The following is a 24,131-nucleotide window of genomic DNA, read 5'->3' as shown; positions in this document are numbered from 1 at the left end:
GCTGGAGTCATACACAGCATGAAGGAACATGACTGTGGTTGTTGAAGGACAATAAGGACAAATTTGGGGATGATCATTGATGAAAGGGCAGTGTTCTGTTCCATTCACAACACTTGAGGTAATGAAGCAGTCTCTGCCTGCCTGTAGCAGGACATGGACAACATTCAGAGTTGGTCTGATGAGTAGCAAGTAACATTTCGCACAATGCAAGTCACAGGCAATGACCGTTTTGGTTGCTTGTCATTAATATAGTCAAGATAGGCATATTGTTGCCCAGTGTAAGGACTCACTGCCTCAACCACAAGGATGGGTCAGAGCAAGGCCACTTTCACACATTGCAAAATTTTCACTCACTTTTCTTGTGTTTGGAGCAGTTTCTGATTCTGTGTAAATCAAATATTAGTGATCTTACCTTTCCTGATGCTTATGTGTGATAAGCATGGGGGCATAAGTTCAAGTGTGATGAAAGTAAAGATAGGTCAGGGTTTGATACAAGTGAGCACAGGTTCAGATCTGAGATGTTCAGAGGAGGCGCTTGTTTCAAGTGTGATGTACGTGAGAGTTTTGATTCAGCTACGATGTACTTGATGGTGTCAGCTCAGATGCAGGTTACCGAGTGTCAGCTCAGGTACCGGGTACCCGAGTGTCAGCCCATGTGCCGGGTACCCGAGTGTTGGCTCAGGTGCTGGGTGCCTGCGGGTGTCAGCTCAGGTGCCGGGTGCCTGCGGGTGTCAGCTCAGGTGGCAGTTGCGAGTGTCAGCTCAGGTGTCGGGTGCCTGCTGGTGTCAGCTCAGGTGTCGGGTGCCTGCTGGTGTCAGCTCAGGTGGCTGGTACGAGTGCCAGCTCAGATGCCGGGTGTCAGGTGTGAGTATGCAGGTTTGGGTTTTCTCCAGGTTTGCTTATTCACTTGCTGTGCTGTGAAAGGCCAAATACAAAGTGTGGAATCATTGTGTATATTTTAATTATTTTTAATGACTATTAACTTAGCTGATACAGAATTAATTATTATTCTTGTGGATTTTTAGTTTGCAAAATATAGAGTTATATTCTTGGTGCAGAATTTTGAAACACAGCACTGATAGAATTATGGCGACTCTGTATGTTTCAGAAATCCGAGGAACCCAAATCACAAACATCTCTGAAACCGGACCAAGAGGAACAAGAGGAGCTAGACTTCATGTTCGATGAGGAGATGGAGCAGATGGTTGGACGCAAGAACACGTTCACTGACTGGTCGGATGAAGATTCTGACTGTGAAATTGATGATCGTGATGTGAACAAGATTCTGATTGTGGCACAGACACCTCCATACTTGAGGAAACATCCCGGTGGGGACAGGACAGGGAATCATGTCTCTAGGGCAAAACTGACATCTGAGTTTGGTAAGGTCATTAACGATGGCCTTTACTACTACGAGCAGGACCTGTGGAAAGAGGATTATGAGCCTGAATATGCAACTATAAAGGTAGGTCTCTAGAGTTTAACCATTGCACCTAACCAATACAGTGTTATTTCAAACATATCAGAACTTCTTCAGGGCTTCAATCATCCCACTCTTTACAATCCCGTTCTGTCTTTCAATACCCCAGCCTGTGAATTGCTGCAGCTGCATGAATCCCTTAAAGCCCCAAACTGGTCTTATCAGTTACATAACCTAACAGGTTTACCAGTTGCGGTTGATATTTTTAGCCACGTGGCTGTTACAGATGAGCAGTCTTTATACACTAGCATGCTTTCATTTACAGAGATGCACATTACATGTCATGCACCTCCAACCAAAATCCACAGTTTTCAGCGTGCTGTGATAAATATGAGCTGAAGTGAATCTCTAGTTAATGTCCAGTGTCTGAATATAATTAAGCCTCTATTTAATATACAATTAGCAAAGGTGAAGGAAGCAAGGATAGTGGGGGAGGAGTTGGGATGAAACTGGTTGCATGAGGGTGCTGCCTCTGATTGTATCTCCTGTTTCTAATCATGTTGCAGCTTGGTGTTGGACCAGGGGGAGAGGTTAATGGCTAGACCTTCTTGACCTCTATAGCAGTGAGTGTGCTACAAGCACGACAAAACAGCCCGCTTGATTGGCCCCCCATCAACCATCTTAAACATTGACTCCTTCCACCACCAACACGGTAACAGCAGTGTATACCACCTGCAGCAACTCATCAAGGCTCTTTAGACTGCACCATCCAAACTCTCAACCTCTCCCATCTAGATGCCATCACCTGTAAGTTCCTCTCCAAATCACGCACCCATCCTGACGTGGAAATATATTGCCATTCCTTCACTGTCGCTGGGTCAAAATCATGAAACTCCCTCCCTAACAGCACTGTGGGTGTACCTACACCACATGAGACTGCAGCGGCTCAAGAAGGCAACTCACCACCACCACCTCAAGGACAATTAGGGATGGGTAACAGATGCTGACGAAGTCAGCAAGGCCCGCATACTGTGAAAGAATAATGAACAAATAAACACACGCTCTAGTCTAGTCAAAGCTAGTGGTTTCCCAGTTTAATGCAAAGTTACGCCAAAAATGACTCTTTCTGAAATAGATGAATGTTCTGGAGGTGGCAGTCACAGGATGAATTGTGGTGGGCCTGAGTCCCAGTTGGTAATCATTGGCACATGTTTGCTTACCTTAGCATTCTGCCTCTTTCTGTCCTATTCATGTAAATTAATTCAGAAAACTGACTGAACCTGCACCAGCTTATAAACAAACAGGATCTGTTTGTACTGTTTGAAATGGCCATTGCTGATGGATTTACAGTCACTTAAAACAAGATTTGGGTTCCTGTGAAAAGGTTCGTTGTCAAAACAGTAGGTTATCGGGCATTGGTGTAGAGAACGTGTACTCCTCGAGCAGTGCGAATGAGCGGGTTTAAGCTCCTGTGGATTGCCTGGGTATTGTTCCCTCAGCCTTGCTCCATCCTGTCAGCATGAAGCAGCGTGTCAGGCCAGCATTCACCTCGAGCTGGGGAGGAAATGGGGAGACATGAGACTCTGACACAGGTGATTGCTGAGGTTTGGGGAGTGTTGAAGATGGTATGGGGGAAGGCGTTTACACAAAGCGATATCTCTCCTCGGACAAGCTACTACTGGATGGTGCAGAGGGTTTGTTTAGTGGTTACTCCTGTGCTGAGGGTGCATTGACTTCTCTTTGTCAAACCAGACATGACATTGGAACATCAGTACAGCCAGATCATTCAGTAGAGTTTATTCTCCTCTTTGCTGATTTTCAGTGATCTTAAAGCAGATTAGCTAACGGTATTAGGGCAGTGCAACTTTGATACTGTTTCAATAGCAACAATCAGCAAATTATATTGAGGTAAATCATTTTTGACCAAAGTAAATAGAACGAAAATTTTGGTGAAGCAGAACTCTAAGTCAACAATGATAGACTTTTAAACAGGAATTGGGAAGAGTTGAAATCAAGTATATTCCAGAAAAAGGGAATTAAGTTTGAGTCAATGATTGAGGTGCCAAAGCTGAATAGGGAGATTAAATCAAATTTGAAACCAAACATGTTGAATGTTTTGATGTGCATGTCTTTATGTCTCTTCCTTTCTCTCCTCCCCCTTCCTCACTTACAGAATGATGCAGCATAGAAAGAATCCTTTCGGCCAGTTGTGCCTTTGGTGGCCCTTCGGAGCTGTCCTTTCCCCATAGCTCTGAGAATTTTTTCACTTCAATTACTAATCCAATTCCCTTTTGAAAGTTGTTAATGCCTCTACTTCGAAGACCTTCTACTCCAAAACACGGTGTGAAGATTTTCTCTCATGTCGCTGCCTCTGGTTCTTCTGCTAACTTCTCCGATCGCTGGAAACAGTTTTTCTTTATTTGATTTGTCAAAACTCTTCCTGATTTTGCACATCTGTTAAATCTCCCTTTAACCTTCTCTGCCCTGAAGAGAACAATCCCAGTTTTTCCAGTCTTTTGACATAACTGAAGTCCCTCATCCCTGATGTATCATTCTATTAAAAATCTTCTCTGAATCCTCTGCAAAGCCTTGACACCCTTTCCAAAGATTGAGGCCCGGAATCGGGCACAATACTCTAGCTGAGACCAAACCAGTGTTTTATAAACATTTTAGGATAACTTGCTTGCATTTGTACTCCATGCCCCCGATTATAAAGCCAAGTATCCCAAATGAATTCGCAGCCCAGTCTTGAAACCTTCTGGGATTTATGTACCGAGACCCTCAGGTATCTGTCTTGAACATCTTTCCCTACTTTTCCCCCTCATTCTGATTCTCTCCCCATCTCTGTCTCTGCCATTAAATTTCTCCTAGTGCCCTCTCCATCACGGCCTCTCAGCCCTGTCGCTGTCCTGCTTGCTCACTCACTTAGCCTCTCTCTCTCTTGCCCCAGGCCCAGTGCTGACTCAGCCTCCTCCCCAGAACTGTTCTGCTTGCTCACCCTCTCCCCGCCGTGCGAACGCTCACTCGCTAGCCCGCCCTCTCCCCGGCCCGCGCTGGCATCTCCCGCCCGCCCTCTCCCCGGCCCGCGCTGGCTCACCCGCCCGCCCTCTCCCCGCCCCGCGCTGGCCCGCCCGCCCCTGCCCCCCGCTGGCCCGCCCGCCTGCCCCCACCCGCGCCCTCCCCGCCCGCCCCCTCCCTGCCCCGCCCGCCCACTCCCTGCCCCGCCCGCCCCCTCCCTGCCCCGCCAGCCCCCTCCCCGCCCTGCGCTGGCCCGCCCGCCTCCACCCCGCCCTGCGCTGGCCCGTCCGCCCCCTCCCCGCCCTACGCTGGCCCGCCCGCCCTCTCCCTGCCCCGCGCTCGCCCGCCCTCCCTCTCCCCGCCCCGCGCTCGCTTGCCCGCTCGCCCACTCCCTGCCCCGCGCCCGCCTGCCCCGCGCTCGCTCGCCTGCCCTCTCCCCGCCCCGCGCCTGCCCAACTTCTCCCCGCCCCACGCTCGCCCGCCCGCCATCTCCCCGCCCCCCGCCCGCCTTCTCCCCGCCCCGCCCGCCCTCCCGCCCGCTCCGCACTCGCCCTCCCGCCCGCGCTCTCCCCGCCCCGCACTCGCTCGCCCTCTCCACGCCCTGCGCTTGCTCACCCGCCCTCTCCCTGCCCCGCGCTCGCTCGCCCGCCCGCCCTCTCCCCACCCCGCGCTCACCCTCCCGCCCGCCCTCTCCCTGCCCCCCCCACTCCCTGCCCCCCGCTCGCCCTCTCACCCGCCCTCTCCCCATCCCGCGCTCGCCCTCTCACCTGCCCTCTCCCCATCCCGCGCTCGCCCTCCTGCCTGCCCTCTCGCTGACCCGCGCTGGCTCGCCCACCTGCCCTTTCCCCGCCCCGTGCTGGCTTGCCCGCCCCCCCCTCTCCCTGCCCTGCCCCGCGCTCGCCCGCCCCTGCCCCGTGCTCGCCCGCCCCTGCCCCGCGCTCGCCCGCCCCTGCCCCGCGCTCGCCCGCCCCTGCCCCGCGCTCGCCCGCCCCTGCCCCGCGCTCGCCCGCCCCTGCCCCGCGCTCGCCCGCCCCTGCCCCGCGCTCGCCCGCCCCTGCCCCGCGCTCGCCCGCCCCTGCCCCGCGCTCGCCCGCCCCTGCCCCGCGCTCGCCCGCCCCTGCCCCGCGCTCGCCCGCCCCTGCCCCGCGCTCGCCCGCCCCTGCCCCGCGCTCGCCCGCCCCTGCCTCTCCGCTTAACTTCTTAGCTGTCTGCACTTGCTGACATGACATGCGTCCCAACCCTTCTCTTCCATGTGCTGGCAATCTCTCTTCCCCCCTCCTTCCCCTTCCCCCACCCAACACACATGCACATGCACACACACATACATACACACACGTCTCAAGCTGTCTCTTGCTTGGGTTCCTGTTTCTCTCTCGTGAGCACACGCCCTAGTCTGTATCTCACTCTGTTTCCTTATTTTGCAGCAAGAAGTGGAAAATTTCAAGAAGCTGAATATGATCAGCAGAGAGGAGTTTGACACTCTGACCCCTGAGCCTCCTGTTGATCCAAACCAAGAAGTTCCACCTGGGCCCCCAAGGCCCCAGCAAGGTAAGGAAATCTTATCACTTCATACCCCATCCGTACCTGACATTGCACTGGTGTTAACAATTAATGACTGGCACCTTGAAACAGCGATAAAATGAAGAAAACTCAAAATGGGTATGGGGGAAGAGCAGGGGATCGGGACCAGGTGGATAGTTCTTTGAATGAAGGGCTGAATACCCTGCTATGCAGTCGCATTCTGTGTCACTGATGTCATGTGGGGAATGGATCCTTACAGGCCGATCAGCTCCACAGTCTGTTTGCTGTTGGCGTCTGTCAAACTGCTTGTCAGTATTGGTTTCCAGACTCCACTCTTCTGCCTCTATTGCTCTCAGTTAGGTTTGGTGTAAGGCAGGGCTGGGAACATCAGGAGAGGCAGAGGAGCAGTTTCCTCTAGCTGATTTCATCAAAACTCCTCAAGAGTATTGGATATCTGGCAAAAAGCATCTGCATCTCCTTGTTTCAGAACTATTATTCAGTTATGAGAGGTTGTAAAGGACAATGTATTCCTTTATTGTATACTGTAAACAATACATTTTAAGTATAAAGCATTATCCTGTGTGCCAAATGTATACTCTAACCCAAACCATATGTCTGTTTCCAGTACCTACAGATGCATTGGCCAATAAACTTTTTGGTGCAGCTGAACCACCAGTGTCGTGCATGGCACGATCTTTGCCAACAACTGTACCAGAATCACCAAACTACCGGGGTGCACGGACCCCTCGCACCCCTCGCACACCTAGGTTAAAGGATCCAAGTCAAACACCCAGATTTTACCCTGTTGTGAAAGAAGGGAGGCCATTGGATGCAAAGGTAAGACACTGACAAGGGGTTGGACTTTTAAGAACTTGTTAAAACAAGCTTGGAACATCCCACGGCGAAGGGGATTTCATTACTTGGTTGTAAAAATATTGAATATAAAAACACAACTACTTCTGCATTTCTCACTCTTGTAAAGGGTGTACTGACCTTGGCGACAGTTCAGTGACAATCCTCCAGAATGTTAGTTGCGGTGAAGATTTTCAGCTAACACCATGCGTTAGGCAATAAATATCCCAATGGAGCATCATAGTTTTATTGAAGAGAGAGGAAATTGTCTTTCTATAGTATATTCACCACCGCCGGACGTCTCAAAGCACTTTACAGCCAATTAAGTACTTTTGAAGTGTAGTCATTTTTGCAGTGCAGGAAATTTGGTGACTAATTTGTGCAAAGTTAGACCCCAGAAACGGCAATGTGATAATGACCGGATAATCTGTTTTTTTAAAAATCATATTGGCTGAAGCATAAATATAGAACTCCAGGGCAACTTTCTCGTTCTCCTTCAAATGGTCTCATGAGTTCTTTATGTCCAATAAACCAAAGTGCTGCAAATACTCAGCAGGCTGAGTAGCATCTGTTGATAGTGAAGCAGTGAACATTTCAAGTCAACTTCCCTTGAAATGTCATATTTGATTCGAAACATTAATTCTGTCTCTCTTCTCATAGATGTCGCCAGAGCTGCTGAGTATTTCGAGCACATTGTTTTTATTTCTGATTTCTGGCATCCATGGTATTTTACTTTCATCTTTTCTGTCCACCTGAGAGGGCAGACGGGGCCTTTAAAGCCTTATCTGAAGTAAAGCATTTCCAGTGGGGTGGAACTTTCTCATTACTGACCCTCTGACAGGACAACACTCCTCGGTATTGCCCATCTGACAGGGCGGCGCTCCCTCAGTATTGCCCCATTCAGCAGAGCATTGGCCCCCTGGTTCTAACCCTCTCACAGGTCAACACTGCCTCTGTATTGAAGTGAAATGTCTGCTAGATTTTGGACTCCTGTCTCTCAAGTGAACTTGAGCCCACAACCTTCTGAGACTCAGGTGAAAATATGCTACACACTGAGCCATGGCTGGCACTAATTGCTGGTAAGCCACAAAACACGGTCATCTGGACGGTTCCAAAAAGCTGGCTCACAGAGGGTCTTAAAGTAGGGCAGGATTTGGAGAGGAGTTGATAGGAAATTCTGGAACATGAACCTTGGACTGCTGAAGGCATGGTGATGTGAAAGGACAGGATTCACAAGAGATCCACTCAGCTGAAGGAGGAATGAGCTATGTATGTTCTAGAAGTCCAGTTGCCAGCTAACTTACCTCTGGCACCCTCGTGTTCATTGACAATTCTAAAATGTGATCAAAAGTACAGGCAGCAACAAAATTTTGAGTATAAAGGGTCTGACAGTTCCTTTAGTATGTAAAGTGCAGGAGATATTGTACCAACATTTCAGACCAGTTTTGGAGTTATTGTCATTTATTACAGACTCCTCGGAAGCGGAAAACAAGGCACAGCTCAAACCCTCCACTTGAGAGCCACGTGGGTTGGGTGATGGATTCAAGAGAACACCGGCCAAGGACGTCCTCCTTCAGGTTAGATGCTGAATGAGAGAAAAATCCTCGTTTTTGCCATTTTTGACCCTTAATGTTAAGTGTGATTGAAGCAGAAGGAATTCCCAGGTAATGTTACAATGAGGGAAGTCCCACGGCAATTTTCAAGTGGGGGGAATCTCAGGATAACGTTACGATGAGGGGGAATCTCAGGATAATGTTAGAATGAGAGTGAGTCTCAGGGTAATGTTACAGTGAGGGGGGATCTCGGTGATGTTACAGTGAGGGGGGATCTCGGTGATGTTACAGTGAGGGGGGATCTCGGTGATGTTACAGTGAGGGGGGATCTCGGTGGTGATACAGTGAGGGGGGGATCTCGGTGATGTTACAGTGAGGGGGGATCTCGGTGATGTTACAGTGAGGGGGGATCTCGGTGATGTTACAGTGAGGGGGGCTCTCTGTAATGTTACAGTGAGGGGGGATCTCGGTGATGTTACAGTGAGGGGGGGGTCTCGGTGATACAGTGAGGGGGGGGGGTCTCTGTAATGTTACAATGAATCCAAGATGGCACCGGAGCGAGGCGACTTCTTGCAAGCTGTGCCCAGCATACCTTCTAATTCTATCTTTTACTCTCGTTCTATGCTTCTGAAACTTCATTACATTCTGCACTCTCTTGTTTCCTTCCCTATCAACGGTATGTTTTGTCTGTATAGCGTGCAAGAAACAATACTTTTCACTGTATGTTAATACATGTGACAATAAATCAATTCAAATCAGTGAGGGGGATCGTGGCAATGTTACAGTGAGGGGGGTCTCTGTAATGTTACAGTGAGGGGGGGTCTCTGTAATGTTACAGTGAGGGGGGGTCTCTGTAATGTTACAGTGAGGGGGGGTCTCTGTAATGTTACAGTGAGGGGGGGTCTCTGTAATGTTACAGTGAGGGGGGTCTCTGTAATGTTACAGTGAGGGGGGTCTCTAATGTTACAGTGAGGGGGGTCTCTGTAATGTTACAGTGAGGGGGGGTCTCTGTAATGTTACAGTGAGGGGGGTGTCTCAGGATAATGTTACAGTGAGTGGGAAATTTCAGGATAATGTTATGTAAGGGAGGATCTCGAGGTAATGTTACAGTGGCGGGGGAGTCTCAGGGTAATGTTAGTGAGGTGGAGATCTTGGTAATGCTACAGTGAGGGGGGATCTCGGTGATGTTACAGTGAGGGGGGATCTCGGTGATGTTACAGTGAGGGGGGATCTCGGTAACGTTACAGTGAGGGGGGATCTCGGTGATGTTACAGTGAGGGGGGATCTCGGTGATGTTACAGTGAGGGGGGATCTCGGTGATGTTACAGTGAGGGGGGATCTCGGTAATGTTACAGTGAGGGGGGATCTCGGTAATGTTACAGTGAGGGGGGATCTTGGTAATGTTACAGTGAGGGGGGCTCTCTGTAATGTTACAGTGAGGGGGAGTCTCAGGATAATGTTACAGCGAGGGGGGGAGGAGGGGAGTCTCGGTAATATTACAGTAAAAAATTCTGTAGTACAAGTTGAAGAGTGGTGTTGGTGGCTCTTCCCCACTGGCAGTGTGTGCAGGGTCAGCCCTGAGAAGCACGAATCGGACAGGGAGGATATTGCAAGATCAGTCCACAGCCAGCGTACTGAGCAGGAAGTTTGACGAGAAAGTAGGATGAAGCAGTTCAAGTTGCTGATTATAAGGTGGAAGCATTGAGTGCCTCGACTGATCTTGTAGAGAATGCCAGGAGAGGCACAAGAGGGAAGTTGCAGGCTTATCTAAGGAGGAGTCAAGCCTGAGACAGTGTCAGGAGAGTAGAAAGGTGGAGGAGTAACAACTGTATCACTTTAAGAGGATAAATAGCTGGTGCAGCTATGAAGGGAAGGGATCAGTGGAAACTGAGCTTCATGCTAATGTGTGGCACTAGATCATTCGAGCATCAACACGCAATTGAAGACTTGTCGAGTGAGTGATTGTGTTGCCAGTTTACTGGGTGTTCAACAGTAAATTTTGTGTTTTGTGGCAGCTCCAATGCCAGCCCGTCAGAGGGAATCCCGATTGCTGGAGGCTATGGTTGTACCCCACAGTCTCTTCCCAAGTTCCAACATCCCTCACATGAGCTGCTGAAGGAGAATGGATTCACACAGCATGTTTATCACAAGTTCCGCAGGAGATGCCTGAATGGTAAGTGAATGGAGATCTGACATCGAGCCTTTCTTCAACATGTTCAACAGTTTCCTTCAGTTACGTGTTATGAGGATTGAAGCTGTTGGATTTGGTCCCCAATCTAAACTTTCCTGATCTACCATCTCTCTCTCTCCCTCTCCATTCAGGCCTTTGTGTAGCTTGTGTAAATTTGGCTATTCCAACACTAGTAGTTAGTCTCCCACATTCTGCCCTCTAAACTTAACTCTGTTGTCCATGTACTAATCTACACCAAGTTACATTTGCCCTACATTCCCTCCGTTGAAACAATGTTTGAATTTTAAAATTCTCACTTTTTTTCAATCTGTCTTGATGGCTTCGTCCCTCCCTATCTCTAATCTCCTCCATCCCCTCAACCTTCTGAGATTTCTGTGTTCATTTGATTCTGATCTTTTGAGCATCCCTGATTTTAATCACTCCCGTGCTTTCAGTTGCCTAAGCTTTGGAATTTCTGCATAACTCTGATTCTATCTCCATTTCCTCTTTTAAGATGCTCCTTAAAACCCCTTTGACCAAGCTTTTAATCACCTGACCTAGCATTTCCTGATGGGGCTGGGTGTCATGTTTTGTTTAATATTACTCCTGTGAAGCACCTTGTGACATTTTATTGCTTTGAAGGTGCTCTATAAATATAAGTTGTTAACAATCTTCACAGCACCAACCATGACTAGTGCTTCAAGGACACACACGGTGCCACTCAGCCACCCAGACCCTAAATCCCTGGGCTTGAACTTGGACTCTTGCTGACAAAATTGACCAAAGCGGAACAATCTTAAAGACTGATGGTCTTTCTGGGCTTGGGGCAGGAGTGAGTAAAAAAATCAGTTGCAGTTCCTACTAGCTGTTTGACGATAAGGATGAAGGTTAGGCTTGATTGTTGAGTTGCCACAGCAGGATAGCATGTCCGCAGTTACTGCTGAGGCTCACATGCGATACACTGGTCGCGTGGGTGAGGCCAGCAGTGTCTCAGGAAGCAATAATGTCGAAAACAGGAAGGGGCGACCCAATAAATTCTGCAAGATATAATCTAAAAGTAAACAGATCCATTGGGGAAATTTCGGATTGGGGCAATTTCATCTGAGCACAATCTCCCAGATGTACGTTATGTCTCTTGCAGAGGGTTGGTCATGCAGATGTTGCAGTGCAGGGAACAATAGTTCAGTGGATTCTCTAGAATCTGTAATGTTGCCTTTGTGATTATCATAATCTCAAAATACACATACCCGATGCAGAAGCTGCACATTTTAAAGTAAACACATTTTGGTGTATCGTGGTGGCAGTAAACCGAAAATATTTTCCAAGTTTGTAGTGTGATGTGTCAACCCTACGAGCTTCCCATAGTTTAGGTTGTTATATGACGTGTCCCCCCAGTGGTTAATTTCCAGATTTCTGATATTGTGTGATTGCTCTGCTCTTTGCACCAACGGCCAATTGATGCATTGTTTTCCCACTTACAGAGCGCAAGAGGTTGGGAATAGGACAATCTCAGGAAATGAACACGCTCTTCCGATTCTGGTCATTCTTCCTAAGAGATCATTTCAACAAGAAGATGTACGAAGAGTTCAGACAATTATCTGTTGAGGATGGGGAAGAAGGATATAGGTAACTATATGCAGCTGCGATTCACCTCAACAACAGGATCCAGCCCTTTTCTTATTTATTCAGTCTTAATGCAACACTCAGCAGTTTAGAAAGAGACTGGAAAGTAGCGCATGATACACGGACGTGAATCTGAAAGGAAAGCATTTTGGTGCATGTGTGCATGTCCTTTCCTTTTGTTCCACATGGAGAATGCAGCTCTGCAGGAAATAGTTGAGTCAGAAATTATTGAATCTTTTAAGGATAAATTGCATAAATATTTGAAACATGGGAAGGTATGGGACGATGGAGAGCGTGGAGCAGTGGGATTAGTTTTGGGCCCTGGCCAAGAGCCCACAGATATGATGAAGATTGCGCTCTGTGTTTAAATGTTTATGGCTATCTCATGAGTGAGGATTATACCAAGCTGAAAATGACTATTTTTTTGTGGGTTTAAACTTAGCAACCTGTTATTACTAGCAGCTTTCATTATTAAATGAATTTTGTGATTGGTATGCTATTAGAAGCCTATGCTGTTGTGCCTGTGATCCTCCTACCTCCTGTCCCAGCACAATGTGGGAGAATATTGGAGTATTTATCTCTGGTTCTTCCAAACCATTATCACCATGTTCGTCTCTTTGCCATCTTTGTCATAGATATGGACTGGAGTGCCTTTTCAGATATTATAGCTATGGCCTTGAAAGGAAATTTAGACCGGAGATCTTCAAGGATTTCCAGGAAGAAACCATCATGGATTATGAAGCAGGTACGGTGTTCTTGCATCAAGTCTAATTTAATGTTTTATATCAACTTTCCTTGGGAATGATGCTGTGGTCGGTTATTAGTTTTCAGACATCTTGCACTTCTGGGTTTTGAATTGCTGCAGAAATCCCCATGAACTCAGAAGCCCAGAGGCAAACCATTAACAAGTGAGGCAGCCTCGGAAAAAATTATATGTTTAAAAGCAAAGTTTTCAGCCAAGGACCGGGGTTCGATTCTTGGCTCGGGTCACTGTCTGTGCGAAGTCTGCACTTTCCCCGTGTCTGCATGGGTTTCCTCTGGGCGCTGCAGTTTCCTCCCACAATCTGAAAGACATGCTGGTTAGGTGCATTGGCCATACTAAATTCTCCCTCAGTGTACCTGAACAGGCGCCAGAGTGTGGCGACTAGGGGATTTTCACAGTAACTTCATTGCAGCGTTAATGTAAGCCTACTTGTAAACTAGTACACTAATAAATAAAAAAAACTAAAGAGATAACCTATGCTTAAAACGTGGTACATTGAATAAAAGATCCTCCCTCATGAACCTGCAGTTCTCAGGATTGCTTAGCACTGAGTTAAGATGGAGAAGTGGCTAATGGTCCCGCTGAGCAATGCCTTTGGACATCAGGTGAGGCCAGGATTTGGCGCAGCTATGAAGCCATAATTATGAAAAATTTGCCATTTTTAGTAGTGAGATCCGCTGTTCACTGGGCTCACACTGTGACTTATTGTTGTACTTCTTAGACTACACATGATGAGGTTGCCCAGCAATGTGAATCCAGATCCTCACTGGAAGGAGGATGGTTTAAAATAAGGCTGCAGCAACTCTTCCCCCCCCCCCCCCCCCGCCCCGCCCACCGAATAATTTCAGTTGTGCTTGATTTCCGATTTTTCACAAGATTGTTTTGTATACTTGCATGAGTACGTTCTGTGTTTAGTATTTGCTAATGTTAGATTTTATGTGTTAGGAGTGAATATATTAGTGGTCGGTTTTAGCATGTTTAGGTGTAGCACATTAATGGCTAAATTTGTCTCCATGCTTAGTTCTAATATGTTAATAGTTAGGTTTAGCATGTTGGTGGGTAAGTATGTTACTGGTTACATTTATTTTACTAGTAGTTAGATTTTCCATCTTGGTGGTTCGATAAGCAAGTTCGTTGAAAGATAATAAACTTATCCTCCCAGTGATTATATTACCCATGCTATTTAATGACCTGATTTAGTATGTTTTAATGCATTAGTGGCTAATTTTCGGTGTTCTGTTTTGTACAAGTTTGCACATTAGTTAGTTTGAACATGATAGAATCATAGAATTCCTACATTGCAGGAGAAGGCCATTCGGCCCATCGAGTCTGCACCGACCACAATCCCACCCAGGCCCTATTCTCATAGCCCCACATATTTACCCTGCTAATCCCCCTGACATTAGGGTCAATTTAGCATGGCCAGTCAATCTAACCTGCACATCTTTGGACTGTGGAGGCATCCAGAGCTCCTGGAGGAAACCCACGCATACACGGGCAGAATGTGCAGACTCCACACAGACACTGACCCAAGGCTGGAATTGAACCCGGGTCCCTGGTGTTGTGAAGCAGCAATGCTAATCATTGTGCCACCGTGCCGCCCATAGTAGTTAGATTACTGGTTAGATTGAGTGTTACTGGTTAGTTTTAATATGTTAGTGATATAGTGGCACTGTGACACAGTAGTTGGCAATGCTGCCTCACAGTGCCAGGGAACCGGGTTCAATTCTGACCTCAGGTCACTGTCTGTGTGGACATGTTTTCCCCGTGTCTGCGTGGGTTTCCTCCGGATCCTACAGTTTCCTCCCAGAGTCCGAAGATGTGTGAGTTGGGTTGACTGACCATGCTAAATTGTCCCTTAGTGTCAGGGGATTAGCAAGGTAAATGCGTGAGGTCATAGGGATAGGGCCTGGTGGAATTGTTGTCAATGCAGGCTCGATGGGCCAAATGGCCTCCTGCACTGTAGGAATTCAATCATATTATTCTATATTACAGATGGATACAAAGGGTGATAAAATTCTATAACTCACCCATCAAAAGACTGCAAGTGCTCTGAATCAGTTGGAGCTTTTAAGACAGGTGACAGATTTTTGATGGGTAAAGGGATATGGAGCAGAGGTGGGTAAATGAGATACAGATTAACCAAAATCTAATGTAATAATAGAGCAGGCTTAAGGGTTGTGACCACTTCTTCCTCTAATGTACCTATGTTGGTGATTAGTTTTAGAACGTTAGTGGGTTGATTTAGCCAATTAAACACAACTTTTACATTGTTTTGTACAGTGAGTAGATTAAGCACATTAGACTGTTCAGATGAATGTGCCTATATTCTGTGTTTTGTGTTTGATATATTAGGGCAACTGTATGGATTAGAGAAATTCTGGGCCTATCTAAAGTATTCAAAAGCTAAGAATCTGGACATTGAGCCAAAACTTCAGGAATACCTCAGCAAATTTAAACGTCTGGAAGATTTCCGGGTGGATGTAAGTAACAATCACAATGCGGGTCTTTAAGCGTTGAATAAAATCTTTGTGTCTTGTGGAGGATCATTGCTGTGTGGGTGGGAACATGTCCATAGCCACGCTATTCAGTTGCTCAAGCTTGACTCATCTCCACCTGAATATGTATCTACTAAAGACAAGCTCAATTGATTTTCACTTTGCTATCCTAAAGTTGTTCATTCAGAGGTGTGAATTGAATTTTAAAACTCTGAAATGGGTGTGGGTTAAATAAAACTACAAACCAATCAGTCTATCGTGCTAAGGAAATTACAAGTGACCTTTGTCAAGGACAAAAATAATTCTCACTTGGCAAAACATGGGTTAGTAGGGGATGGCGAGCACAGATTTGTTAAACGCACACCACGTCTGATTAACCAGATTGAGTGGAGAACATTGAAGTTAGTGCAGTTGATATAGATCTGGACTAGCAAGTGGCATTTGATAAAAGTGCCTTATAACAACAGACTTAAATGGAAAGTAGAAACATTTGGTATTGAAGGGTCGGTGGTAACTTAAGAATTCGCCGACACCTCGTGGTCTGGTACAAGCATACGAGTTCATTAGGAGTTCCTTCTCTGTCTCACATGATGTTACCAGTCTCCTTCTGTTGTCTCTTACACAGTCATTATTATCCATTACTCCAGAGAACGCCCATTTATATTCATTGGTTAATTAAACACATTTGCAGAGGTGGTCGACACTAATTGGTTCTGACCTCTGATCATGCACTGTCGATGAGTTAGTGGTCCCTGCCAAAATTAGCTGATCACAGCGCTGAGAGTGTAAGCAGCACGTCCCAGCATGTTGTAACATTGTAATGTGACCCAACACAAGTAAAACCTGAAACCTCAGCCTGATTTATCCCGTCAGAAAATGTTAGTACAAATACGCTGTGGAAAATCTTATAAAAATTATAAAAAATAAAACGGTTGTCTTCCCACATTTGATATACACTTGGCCATGGCATTGGAAGCAGTCAGTAGTAGTGATATACGGCGAGGGGGGATCAGGATATTGAATTTGATGATCAGCCTTGATCAACATGAATGGTGGAGCAGGCTCTATGTTTCTATGCATGGATGTTTCTTTGATTGGAGGAAAGTATGCAGGGGGTCGATAATGGGGCCATTTTTTCCTAATATATAAATTACATGGGCTTGTATGGGGAGTTTGGGAGTTAGCGCTGATGTGAAATTTATTATTATTTATCTATTATTAAGATCACTATTATATAGTGATCTTAATAATAGCAGAATGGAGGAGGGCATGGACAGACATGTGAAATGAGAGGACACCCGCCAATCCAGTTTAATGTGGCTAAGTGTGAAGTGATGTCCTTTGGATGAAACAGCATGGGGCAACAATACCCCAATAGTACTGTTTGGAGGCGGGAGGCATTTGCAGGAACAGAAGGATTTTAGGGAGCATATGTGCAGATCTTTGAAGGCAGCAGGGAAAGTTGATCAGGCAGTTAAGCAACCTTTAGAATCATAGAATGGTTAAGGCACAGAAGGAGGCCATTTGGCTCACCTAGTCTGTGCTGGTCTTTGGAAGGAACAGTTCATCTCGTGTTCTCTCCCACCATAGTCTCGTAAATATTTCCTTTTCAGATAATCTAATTCACTTCTGAAAGCCTCAATTGACACTGCCTCCACCAGCCATCATCTCAGGCGGTGCATCCCAGATCCTAACTATTTGCTGCATTGAAAGATTTTTCCTCATGTCGCCATTGCTTCTTTATCTTGTGCCCTCAGCTTCTCAACCCCTCTGCCAATGGGAATAGTTTTCCCCCATCTGCCCAGACTCCTCATGAATGTGTCTTATCCAAAGGACTGCAGAGGAAAATGAGTAATTTCTCTCCATTTGATTCACTGTTATCCTCTCTCGTTTTTAAAAATCTTTTTAAAAATCTCAAGTCCGTTTTTGTAGTTTTTTTCATAACTATATTCTTTCACTCCTCTTGCCATGGTTCTGATATCCTTGCTTTATTGGAACCAGAACTGCGCACAATATTCTAGCTATGGCATACACAATTCATAGATTCAGCATCACTCTCTTGCTTTTAAATTAAGTACGTGGGTATAAGATCCAGATTACACTTTTGAATTCCACTTTTTTTTTATGGCCTTTTCTGTCTGACCTCCAGCCTTTTTGAGATCTGTATCCCGCATCTACAGATTGATCTCTCTCCCCCTTCCTTCCTATCGCACTCCTGGCCCATAAATGGTGTGCTTCTGACCTTTCCCTACATCTGCATTGAACTGCATCTGCCACCAATCTGTACAAGAGTCTGCTGTAATCCTCCTGCAACTACCCTCAGTCTGCCATGTCTCTTAATCAGAAATTTTCAATATCTTTCTTCCTAAACCTGTATCCAAATCAAAAATAGAAGTCCCAGCACAAATTCAGCCCACGTTCTGCCAACCTCAAAAACACATGGACCCACGACAGCAGTTTGATAATCTTGTTGCCTAAATAGCTCCTCATTCCCCTGTTCAATCCCAACTGCTCTGTTCCATCCTTGATTCTTCCTTTACTTCAGATGTTCATCAGTTTTCTTTAAGGTGGAATGGTCTCTGCCTGAGCCACTCCATGTACCAATACTTTCCAGGTTTCAGCAACTATCTGCACAGATATTTCTTCATAAGAGATGGAATATTTTTCTGTCTGTTCTTTCCGCATAATTTTTATTCGTCAGGGTTTTGGAAAATTAGGGGTTGTGACTCATCTATCTTGGTCTCACCTTTATTTTGGGATGGGGAGTTGGTTAGCTCAGCTGGCTGGATGGCTGGTTTGTGATGCAAAAGCAATGCCAACAGTGTGGGTTCAATTCCCTTACCGGCTAAGGTTAATCATGAAGGCCTGCCTTCTCAATCTTGCCCTTTGCCTGAGATGTGCTGATCCTCAGGTTAAATCACCACCAGTCAGCTCTCCCCCTCAAAGGGGAGAACCGCCTATGGTCATCTGAGACTATGGCAACTTTATCTTTTTATTATTTTGGGATGGACACCACCTCATCCTGGGGACTTTGAGCATAGTTTCCTTTTGAATATTGACTAACAGCAGTGGCCCTGCTGACACTCAGGTTCCTGACCTTCCCATTGGAAAAACTAAGGCAAAATATCTGTTAACCATTCCCTCAAGCTCAGGTACAAGATGGTCCCACCCGCTGGTACTGCTTGCCTTTTCACTATCCATTCACTTGCCAATTCTTTGAGCAACAATTGCTGGCAGCAAGGTGTCAGGTGACCTAGATTCAATCCCAGCATGCCCTGTGACATGAGAACTAAGGAATGGTTGTTTTTGATGAATCACCTCAAAAGACTTGATTACTTTGTTTTGAAGTAATTTAAGTGATTAATGTTATTTGAGAGCTATATAAACTGACTACTTTGTGTTTTAGCATAGAAATATGATCATTTAAATACATTATGCTTTAATTGAGTCTGATAGAACCATTGGATTGGTTCTTGATAAATAAAGCAATCTATTTTTTATTCCTGGTTTAGTTCTCTAAATTGTAAAATAATTAAACTTACAATGAGGAAAGTGTGCTGTTGTGATCAATGGGGAATGCGATTCACCAGATTATATAATGAAGTAACTATTTTTGTTGCAGCCTCCAATTTGTGATGAAGTTGGCCGCAAGCGTCATTCTTCAGCAGCTGAAGAGAAACGGCGTCTGCCATCATTGTCTTCCAGTAAAATGACGAGCGCCGCGAGTGAGGCTGAGACTGGGATGCAGCTCCCCTCCAAAAACACGACAGAAGCCGCCAACGCCACTCTGAGCCAGGACACTGCTTCAGCGGAATCCCTGGAAGTGGAAAGCGCAGACAAATAGAGCTTTGGACTCTGCCCCTCAACCCTGGATCTTTTATTTGAACTTTTGGTATTGTCACCTCAATGACCGACTGAAAAACTGGGCCAGATATCAGACATTCTTCAATGCTGGGCAGTGGACAAGCGCATCAGCTGCCTGAAGACTTGTATTTAAAGCCAGTTTCACGTCCTTCACCCATATGAATGAATGTTGCATGAGAACAATTGGCTAAAATACAATTCACCTGCTTGATTTAGGGGTCGACAATACAGCTTCACTCAGATATCCAGAAAACACAAAAAAAACAAAAAAATCAAAACCCGTCCCTTGAGAACGGGATTAAAAAGATGCCTTATTACTGCCTGCTCCAGTTTCTGAGCAGCATATAGTTAAATTCTGCTCGCTCGGCTAATGACTCTCCTATTGGCCTGCTAGTCTTGATAAAATTATCAGTTCCTTATCCTGGATTTTGAATTGTCAAGGTTTTGTTTGTACCCGATTAAAAGTTACCGCAGGCGGGATCAAAAAGGGAAGGTGATTTAAGACACAAATCCTATTGAGTGGCAGATACTTCTCTGTCCAGCCTTATTCCGCTTGTTCATGGTGAAGGACATCAGTCTGATAACCAGATATAAAGACATTAGGAAGTAGCCATGGCAACGGCTCATTGACCCCCACGTCAAACTTTCGATCAAAGTCACTGCTACGGTGCCTTTGGCCACAAACGTTTTATTGCTCCTGTCCAGTTGTCTTTTTTCCTTCTCCCAAATTCAGACCAGCATCACCTTGAAAAAAAACGCTACAGTCCAATTTCATCTTAGTTGATGAGCTGCCTGCTTGGAGTAACAACCAGTAACATTGCTGAAACTTATATCGGGCAACATCATTCTCAAAATGTGTGTTACGTAGGGATGTCGCAGTGTGATTTATTTTTGATGTACTGATACAGTGGTAATCTTGAACTCCCATTATTCTAGCTGTTGTTCTGGAAATGCGACCATCACTAGGAGCACAAGGCTTGGTGTTTTCTTTTTGTTAATCATTGTCACATTATTGTGGTCTGGTTAGCAGTATATAGAAAAACTGAGGCCTGCGATTATTGCAGATATGCTACATCAGAGTATATTGGGACACGCTATTGTGATATTAGTAATATCAGATTATTATGTTGTGATTGGTATGCATGTTTCTCATGGCTGGGGTGAGTTACATTATTGGGCCCTGGAGAAGCCTGGTTGCTTTGCTTTTCTAACTGCAGCTTGGAGCTCAGATTCTGGACTACCTTTTCCTCAAGGGGGATTGTTGGCAAGAGTTTGATCAGTGGCCAGCTAGTTGGTGGCATTCTTGGTGATAGAAATGCACTTTTTCTGCTCTCTGACTCTCTTCATTGAGTGCATTTGGTGCTCATTCTTGTTCAGTCTCCCTCCCTCTCACTTGTTCTTTGGTCTCTCTCTCTCTCACTCTCTTTCACTCCCCTCTCTCTCTCACTCATGCACCCAGCAGGCTTTGTTCTCCCAGGGTCGCCATGCCCTCCCAGCTAGCGGAGTTAGTGTTGGTGAAATGCCCTGGGCTGCTTAGTAGGGTATGTGCAATGTAGACAGTGTTTGGGGAAAGGCTGCTGTATCCCCATGTAACCAGTGTGGGTTGATTTGTTTTTTTTATTTGGCTAGTCCCATCTGCCATGGTGAAAGCAGGTAGATGTTATTGCAGATTGAGTGCTGGGTGCAGCTTCTGTCTTCCTTTCTCCTCCAGGCTGAATTTCTTGAAGGATTGACTAGCTCCTGAATCTGAAGCTCTGATCCATGTTGTTGAATGTTTTAACTTCAGGCTAACGTTTGCCATTGATGCTAATTCTTTCTGAAGGTGAGTCAGTTAAATAGCAGCCACTTGCAGGATATGAAATCTTGGCCAAAGCAGGTCAGTTTAAGGAGTTTTGAGTAATGTGTGAGTACTGGGGAATAGCCCTGCTTCCCAGTGTGATTTTGAAAACACATATTGTTTACACCATACACTTAGGGAGTCCCAGTGACTCCCGGGAGTTCCTGTATTACAGGACTACGATCACTTGTAAATCAGTCAGGTTTGACCAGTTTAACCAGAATTTTCATGCAAATCAGACTGACATATTTGTAACAAAAAGGCTGCATTGTTGGCAGTAATTCAGGGTCGAGGCACCCTGAGTGCACAGCCAGCTCAGTTAGGAGAATGTGAAGCTGCTTTTATTTAAATGAGAAATACTTTAAAAATGCCTCTGCTAGACAGGAACCTAGATCTTGAACATGTTTTATTTCAGGTAACTTGGAATATTTGGTAAGCTTCTCTTTGCTTATGTTAAACTCACACTTGCATTTAGAACTCTGGTGTCTGATTCATGGGGCAATTTGTATATAATGTGAGACCATGAAATTACAGCTGAATGTCATTTTTTTTCCTAAGTGAAAAATATTCAAGAATCTAGCCATATTTGCCAAAGAAATTCTGGGTTTCACAGATGCTGGATATGAGTCAGTTGCACATATTATTAAAAAAAAGGTGCTGTGGATTTATTCTGCGTTTCTCTGGGTGAAAGACACAGCTTCCACCAACAGCTAAATAACATACATTTTTCTTTCCACTTCCTCCTCCTCTTCCCATTGAACCATTTGCCTCAATGCCCCCACTGCCCCATGTTGTGTACTAGGATCTTCCATTCCACCCCATGTCCTGTATTGTTTACCTGAACACCTGCCCATTCTCCCCGTATTGTTTTTCTGAACACCTACCCATTCTGCTTTCTCATTTCATTCTGCCGCTGTTGGACACTGCAGCCTGCTCACGGACAAAGCATCAATGCTTGAATCATAGTCAATTGTATATAACTAGTATTCCAGCATCCTACATGTATCTTGTTGTGAAGTCATACCTGATAACCATTCGGCGACTAGTCAGGAATCAAAACCATCTCTAGATGCTAATAAAACTGGTCTCTCAGTGGCGCTCAGTGAAAAGATCGGCGCCTCTGAAACAGAGCTTGATATTAGAGCCTGACTTCCTTCCACCGTGACTTGCTCCTGTACAGTTGTTTTCAATTGTTTTAGCAAGCCTTAACCTTTCATCGCCTTTTGCTATGAAATGTTTCTCCTTTGAGTGGGGTTTCAGTGTGAAGGGGAAATGCACCTAGGCAGGCCTCTCCTGTATAAGCAGAATGATGGCGGAGGGGGGGGGAGGGTGTGGAAAGAAAATTAAAGCACAAGGTATAACACTCAATTCAGACTGGCTACAAACTTATTTTCCAAGTGTTTTCTTGTTGAAGGTACATTAAGTCACTGTGCAGCAGTTGAAGACTAACTCATGTACCAAATGATGAACCCAACTTTATTGTTGTGGAATGTCCAGCTTTAACACTTGGTGTGATTGTATGCTCCGGGGAGCAGGTTTAATACTTGATGTGACTGTGTTCCTGGGAGCCATGGTATCCACTTGTTCTATTTTATTTCATTCTGAAAGTATTCCCTTCAGATGTTTAAGTTTCTGTCTGTCTAAATGGCTGGATGCTCCATCAAAACATTGTCAGTATCTGGGATTCCCCAAATGATTATATGATTTCTAAATAATTTCTATTCTGATCTTTGAAACTATACATGAGATTTCATTTTTGCAGTAATACTCAAGCGTTCAGAAAGACCTTGAACTGAAGATTGGAATTAAGAGCTGGAATGTTTTATATGGTTGCTGTCTGGACAGAAATCTACAGCTCCCTGTGTTAGGCAGTCACATGTCAAAACAACTTGATTGAGAATGCAAAATGTCCCTCTTTTATCAAGTTACTGAGAGCTATAAAAAGTCCTGAGAATATGTAATGAATTGTTCATGGAATGGGCAGTCCCTGGCGGAGGGGGAAAATGTAGTGTTCAGGGTATGGACAGCCGTGGGCAGAGGAAGATGTGTCCCTCCAATTAGTTGTTCAGGAGTCTGTTAAAATCTCTGGAAAAGTTCCACACTTCAGCTTGCTCTAGCTTTCTTGAAACTCCTGCATGAGTTGTGAGCTATTGGGTAAAGTGTGGCGATTCTATCTCTAAAGGTGCTGTTCAGTTCATTTACTGCAGAATCCAGCCCTGTTCTCTCTGGAATGATCGCAGTTGTGTGAAATTACTGGAGCAAATCCTCAGCTACAGTGGCACTTGTGCTTGATTGCGGCCTGGACCTGCTGCAAGTTACTCTGCTGTTGACCTAGCAGCAGATGTCAGTTCAGATCAGTAATGTGATCTCACTTGAGATTGTTTGTTGATCCCTCAGACTGAGGAATCAACAAACTCCCCAAGGTTTCAAATCCAGAGCTGTGGGTGTAAGGTGGTGAGTTAGAACAGAATGCTTCAGTGCACTAGGCAGCATTGATATACTTGAAAAGAATGGTTGCCTGAAACCAGTAAGGAACTGGACTGGGTGCCTTGCTGGCTTAGAACACGAGTTTATATCAATGTTACTGTTTACAGAAAAGATTGGTGGAGGGTCCTGGTAGAATTGACTTGAAACTCGGAGGTGTAAATAGTACACAAGCTGGTACAGTGCTTTGAGTGCATCTTTAAAAACAGCTTCGTGAATTCTGAGCTTTTTGGTGTCAGTTTTTTGCACCAGGAACTGAATGAGGGGGGCAAAATGGGTGCATTTCTTGGAACATTTAATTCTATTTCCAATATTCAATTTTCAAATTATTGAGCTGTAAATGTGCTAGATTTGGCGAGACGGTTTCTTGTTGTGTGGTCGGGCTTGCACTAGTTTACTTTCTTTGATAGACATACTTCCTACTGACCTTCCTTCATTAGGAATGTCCAAACGTGTTTGTAAGCCCATTCTAATTAGCAAGTTTCTCAGTTCTTTTCACTTCAACCACCAACCATTTCACATACACAA

The 24,131-nt window shown here is 45.5% G+C and overlaps 1 protein-coding gene across 3 annotated transcripts in view; it reads left to right on the top strand.

Moving 5' to 3' along the window:
• larp1 (La ribonucleoprotein 1, translational regulator) overlaps positions 1-21,780 on the top strand; it is a 108,206-nt gene extending 86,426 nt beyond the window's left edge. For all 3 annotated transcript variants that reach the window (XM_078230669.1, XM_078230672.1, XM_078230671.1), the window contains exons 12-20: positions 1,109-1,465; positions 5,863-5,986; positions 6,585-6,796; positions 8,282-8,388; positions 10,380-10,537; positions 12,016-12,160; positions 12,793-12,902; positions 15,276-15,403; positions 19,041-21,780. In XM_078230669.1, coding sequence (XP_078086795.1) covers positions 1,109-1,465; positions 5,863-5,986; positions 6,585-6,796; positions 8,282-8,388; positions 10,380-10,537; positions 12,016-12,160; positions 12,793-12,902; positions 15,276-15,403; positions 19,041-19,262 — 1,563 coding nt within the window. In that variant the 3' untranslated portion in view covers positions 19,263-21,780. The remainder of the gene's footprint in view (positions 1-1,108; positions 1,466-5,862; positions 5,987-6,584; positions 6,797-8,281; positions 8,389-10,379; positions 10,538-12,015; positions 12,161-12,792; positions 12,903-15,275; positions 15,404-19,040) is intronic.
• The last annotated feature ends 2,351 nt before the right edge of the window (positions 21,781-24,131 follow it).

The sequence above is a fragment of the Mustelus asterias genome, chromosome 16, assembly GCF_964213995.1.
Source record: "Mustelus asterias chromosome 16, sMusAst1.hap1.1, whole genome shotgun sequence".
Lineage (NCBI taxonomy): Eukaryota > Metazoa > Chordata > Chondrichthyes > Carcharhiniformes > Triakidae > Mustelus > Mustelus asterias.
Note: the sequence above shows the minus strand (reverse complement) of the source record. Positions and strands in the feature narration are given on the sequence as shown.